The sequence below is a fragment of the Penicillium cinerascens genome, assembly GCF_028974065.1.
Source record: "Penicillium cinerascens strain IBT 15544 chromosome Unknown scaffold_4_segment0_segment1, whole genome shotgun sequence".
NCBI lineage: Eukaryota > Fungi > Ascomycota > Eurotiomycetes > Eurotiales > Aspergillaceae > Penicillium > Penicillium cinerascens.
Genome location: NW_026695298.1, coordinates 4,932,366 through 4,937,996, shown reverse-complemented (window position 1 = coordinate 4,937,996; position 5,631 = coordinate 4,932,366). Strand labels below are relative to the sequence as shown.

General features: G+C 40.9%; 1 protein-coding gene across 1 annotated transcript; it reads right to left on the bottom strand.

Moving 5' to 3' along the window:
- Nucleotides 1-5,032: 5,032 nt before the first annotated feature.
- Nucleotides 5,033-5,631, bottom strand: N7498_011015 (uncharacterized protein; the record flags this gene model as incomplete). The annotated part of the gene is made up of 2 exons (XM_058458071.1): nucleotides 5,033-5,214; nucleotides 5,295-5,631. The coding sequence occupies 2 exons, from the start codon at nucleotides 5,629-5,631 to the stop codon at nucleotides 5,033-5,035; spliced, it is 519 nt and encodes a 172-aa protein (XP_058304970.1).

The following is a 5,631-nucleotide window of genomic DNA, read 5'->3' as shown; positions in this document are numbered from 1 at the left end:
AATATTATTAATAATTCTCTTATATTAAATTCGCATAGCCTATATAATAGCTAGGCACTCTACCTATATTCTAATAGCTAGTTAGTAACTAGTTAGAAACTAGTAGGAATTAGACTTACTCTATAATTATATTAGTGAATTATAGGTTAATAATCTAGATAAAAGGTTTTATAAACGTCACCCTAAAGGAACTTCTTTTTAATTATATTATATAGTCTATAGAGATTAGTTTAGTTAAGAACTAATTTAGAATTAGTTTATTTACCTAATACTATTAGACTACGCCAAAACCTATAATAGGTTCTAGAATCAAAACCTAACCTAACCCGCCAAAACCCATAAATTCATAAAATAGCTTCAATAGGCAGGTAACCTTCCTATTTAGGCTATTTTTATGGAATTTATATAGTTATATAGGTTTATGGGTTTTGAAATATAAGTAAAACCCATAAGAGCCCTACTTTTATAGGTTTTTTTTAGGTTTTGGCGTAGTCTAAATACTATTACGCTATAGCTCTCTATAGCCCTCTAAGAGCGAGGAATCCACAATCTCTTAGCGTATATTTATAATTAGGGTCTATAGATCTTTATCCACTTTTATATAGGCTAGATATAAGAGTCTAGGATTAATAAACTTATAGCTCTTAACACTATTATATTTAAAGCGTTTTCGCTCTATTTAGTAGCTAAGGAATATAGAATATATAAATTCTCTTAATCTATATCTATCTATAGCGTAATATATCTAATAACTAGTTAGTAAGTAGTTTATAAATAGTTAATGTCAGGATTTTAGGTGCATGCATTAATTCATGTAGATTTCCAGAGCTTCCAATTCAACATGGAAAGTTCCAGTTGATGTTCCCGTTCTGCCATCTCTCACCGCTTTCATCTGATCTTCCAATTATCTCTCATTTATCTCTCACTTTCCCCTCACTTCGGCCTTTACTATGCTTTTTATCTACGTCAGCCTACCAAACCGAGGTTATTAGGCCTATCCTGTCTATAGCCGCGGGTAACAGCACGTTTACCTACCTCGGGCAACAGCACGTTTACGGCAAGATTACCTCGGGCAAACAGCCTACGCTTACCTTGGGTAATTAGCTAGATGAACTGAATATTTTCTGTCTATAAATATGGCCTAGAAACCAGACTGAATAAAACAAGAGCTTTCATCTGAATTATTCTCTTACTACCTTTCTCTCCTAAAGGCAGACCAAAGAGACCCTCTATCTTTATCTTTATTCATCTTCCAGGGGTAAGCCACTACGCCGCAGTAGTAGCTAACCTCTACGGGAGGTAGTATTTCTCTCTACAAATATTTGTCCTGAGGACAGCCCTGCCGCATAGGGACCCGCAGGCATTTATTTATCTCTCTTATTATTATATACTACCAATCCCGACAGTTAATAACTAGTTATTCACTAATAGATTTTATTATAGCTCGTAGCTTATCTAGTCTAGATTTATTAATATTCACGATATAGGTAAACCCTTCCTTATAAGTTTCTAGATACTCTAGAAGTAGAGGTATATACTTAATAATAGTAGCTAATATTAGGTAGGTTAGATAAAAGGTTAATAGTGTTAGAATATAACTTAGCTAGGAATAAATTAGTTTGAAACTAGTTTAGATCTAGTTATTATTAATATATATTTACCTTATCTAGGTTAGGAATTGCTACTTAGAATTCTTACCAGTCTTCAAACTTATCGATATACTCGCTCGCTGATTCCGTATTAGGTTTAGGATTAACCTATATAAGCTTAGTGAGGGTACAATCCTTATAGGCCCTCTAGATATAATCTATACTGTGTTCTATGGTAATTAGGATAATAATAGAAAGAGACTAATAATCTATATAGGTAAATTACTAGGTTACTAGGGTATACCCTACAAAATTACATAATTGCGATGAGCACGGACCAAAACTACCAAAAAAGTCACGTGACCCTTGCAGCGACCTAAGTGCCTACTTGCGATCACCTGGTTCCTCCATCTAATCGCCCTGGCGACCACCTTCTATAGATTTCTGTCCGTTATATTCTTGCATGGATCAGCATGAGGAGCGCCCTGAGGAAATGTTTACGTGGCTTTTCCTAGTAAAGCAACTGCTCCAACGACCCATATAAAGATCCTCTACGCAACGAAATACTAATCAATTTTCACACACTGTGTATTGCGCTTAGTCCTCAGAAATATATCCCCTCGTTGCTCAGCCGATCATATTAATAGGCTAAGTATGGTCCAAATAGTACTACTATATTTTGAAAATTTCTGTAAAGCTATTGTCAAATAACGAGTTGTAAAATATCGCATTTACTATGGTGTTTTGGGGTGCGCCGCTCGCTTGGGAAATACGTAATATAACTAACTAACTAGTTAACTAGTTAACGTATTTCCCGGTTGACCTGCGCACCCGGTTGACCTGCGCACACCGCCCGAAACGCGTCGCGTTTCCACACCTACTTTCTTTAACCATCTACTATGCCACCAAAACGCGGTCAAAACGCTCCAAAATCACTAGAACGCGAGGGTAAAACCCTTCTAGCTATCCAGGCCTATAAAAATGGCCAATTTTCCTCTCTTCGCGCAGCGGCTCTTAAATACGGTGTGCCTAAAACTACAGCACGTACGCGTATGAATGGAACACCCTTTCGCGCTGATAAACGCCATCCACGACATCTATTGACCCAAACCGAGGAAGATTCGCTTACATAATGGATACTCTCTATGGATGCACGTAGAGCAGCGCCTAGGCCAGCTACTGTAGGAGAAATGGCCAATATTCTCCTCGTAGCGCGTGGCTCTACACCATCACCTACAGTCGGCAAAAATTGGCCATCAGCCTTTATTAACCACCGGTCAGAGCTTTGTACGCGATTCTCGAGACGATATGACTATCAACGCGCCTTAAACGAAGATCCAAAGGCCTTACGCGCGTGGTTTACGACTATATAAAGCGTTATCGAAGAGAACGGTATCCAACTAGAGGATATCTATAACTTTAATGAGACAGGCTTCGCGATAGGCCTAATCGCTATAGCTAGGGTCGTTACCCGCGCTAAATACTACGGTCGGCGAGCTATTTTATAAGCTGGAAATCGTGAATAGGTCACTACAATTGAATCAATCAACGCTACTGGTAGGGCGTTACCGCCCTATATAATATTTAAAGGCAAAAACTATATTGGAGGATGGTTTGATGGCCTACCGCGTGATTGGCGTATTGAGGTCTCGCCGAATGGCTAGACTACCGATGAGATTGGCCTACGCTAGCTAGAAAAACACTTTATTCCTGCGACCGCTAGGCGTACGCGTGGAAAATATCGATTGTTGATTCTTGATAGCTATGGTAGCCATCTTATAGCGCAATTTGATCGAATCTACACTGAAAACGCAATTATTCCGCTTTATATGCCAGCGCATTTATCACATCTCCTACAACCTCTTGATGTAGGTTGCTTTACTATATTAAAACGCGCCTATAGCCGCCTTATAGAGAATCAAGTGCGTCTTGGCTATAATCATATCGATAAGCTCGATTTTTTAATAGCCTACCCTAAAGCGCGTGCGGATACATTAAGGCCAGAAACTATTCAAAATAGCTTCGCAGTAGCTGGTTTAGTGCTATTCGACCCAGAACGAGTGCTTTCAAAGCTTAATATCCAGCTTCGGACGCCTACGCCTCCTAATAGCCGACTAAGCAGCAGATCTAGCGTTTTTACACCAAAAACGCCTAGAACAGCTATTCAATTAGAGAAATAGGCTAAAGCGCTTAAAGATCTACTTAAGCAACGTTCAAAAAGCCCACCAAGTCCTACCAAAACTATGCTTGACCAAATTATCAAAGGCCACTCTCTTGCTTTGCATCACACAGCACTACTCGCGAAGGAAGTTAGTGATCTACGCGCGCATAATGAGAAAAAGCGGCAGAAACGCGCACGATTAACTAGGCAGATAGCATATCCAGGTGGCCTAACAGTCGCTGAGGCCTCATAGATTCTACAGCCTCCTACACAGGCTATAGAGCGCATTAAATCGCCTACGCCTACGGCCGTTCAACAGCCTAATTTACTACCTCTGCCAGCCAAACGTACTCAACCAAAGTGTTCTTGGTGTGGAGATATAGGGCATAAGATCAATTCATGTAAAAATCGATAGGTTTTCAATATATTATGGCGTTTAGGTGGAAAAAATCCTAATTAAAAATACAGTGGTAGGCGGTGTGCGCAGGTCAACCGGGTGCGTAGGTCAACCGGGAAATACGTTAGTTAACTATTCAATGTTATAATGGGATTATGTAATGCATGGGGATGTCAATACTGGCAGTTTACTGTACCGTAATAATTTTATTATATCAGGCAAAATATAGTAACAACATATGACTACAATCTATACTTTTTGAAGTAAATTAAGTTATATAAAATCTTATGGCCCCGAGAGTCGAACCTGTGCGCTCAGGAGTTGCGCAGCCCTCGCTCATAACCAGTTAAATAATCGATAGACTAAAATACGAATCCGCCCTCAGTCTAGTAGGTGGTGGTTTATGAACTTTTTTGCGAGGAGTCAGGGAAATGACATCAACCAACCAACCAACCAACCTACTGTAAACGACCGAAGGTTCAACTCTTCACGGAGTTCAGCAGTTCTCATCATCTTAAATTCCGCGCAAAACCTAGAATCGCCTCGGGCTTGATTTTGGAACACTGGGAGTGAATCATCCCAAGCCTCGCCGAATTTGCTCAACAGCAATCCCCCATCGCCACAATATCTTTTCTTGATTCTATTCTACTTTGAATGCCTTGCCTAATCTAATTTTCATTTTCATCGTATACTCAAGACTTTTGGAACGCCTCTGTATGCTGATTCAAGGCTCATGCTGAATTGTTTCTACTACCCAAGGTGGATGAATGTAGATGTTAACAGGGCCAACCGCCCCTTTGTGATCAATGGGCTTAAACCGCCTAGATGCTAGCAGCTATCGCAGAACTAGTCTGACCTATAAATGGCACAGTATACCGTTTCTCTTCACATAAACTTGTTGATCGCGTTGTTAACACCCTGGTTGATGGTATTGCTCATCCCAGAAGGGGCATATTGGTCGACTTCCTTGTCGATGGTCGAATCCGCAAAGCTGTCAGCTCCGCCGCCTTGTTGGGTGTTATTGTTGTTATTGTTGTTGCTAGAGCCACTGCCCTGGTTCATGAACCCTATCACAGAGAAAATTATCAGATTCTGACTCAAGGCAACTCTCCACAAAGGAGCCTTAGGGTATCAATCATGAACAAACCCTCTGCCTTGTTCAAAATTCCACCGATGCCACCGCCGGAGGAGTTCCCGCTCTGGTTCCCAGATGACTGATTGTCAAAATTGTCGCTACCACCTTGGTTGCCGAAGCTGCTAGATTGGCTACCATAGCTGTCGTTGCCGCTGTCGCCGGACCCACTGCTTCCTTGGTTGCCTCCATAGTTGGAGTCATTGCTGCCGCCGTAGCCTCCTTGGTTGGAGTCATTGCTGCCGCCGTAGCCTCCTTGGTTGCCACCGTAGCTAGAATCGTTTCCACCAAAGCCGGAGCCTTGGTTTTGACTACCGTAATTGTCGGAGGATTGGTCGTTGTTGTAAGACAT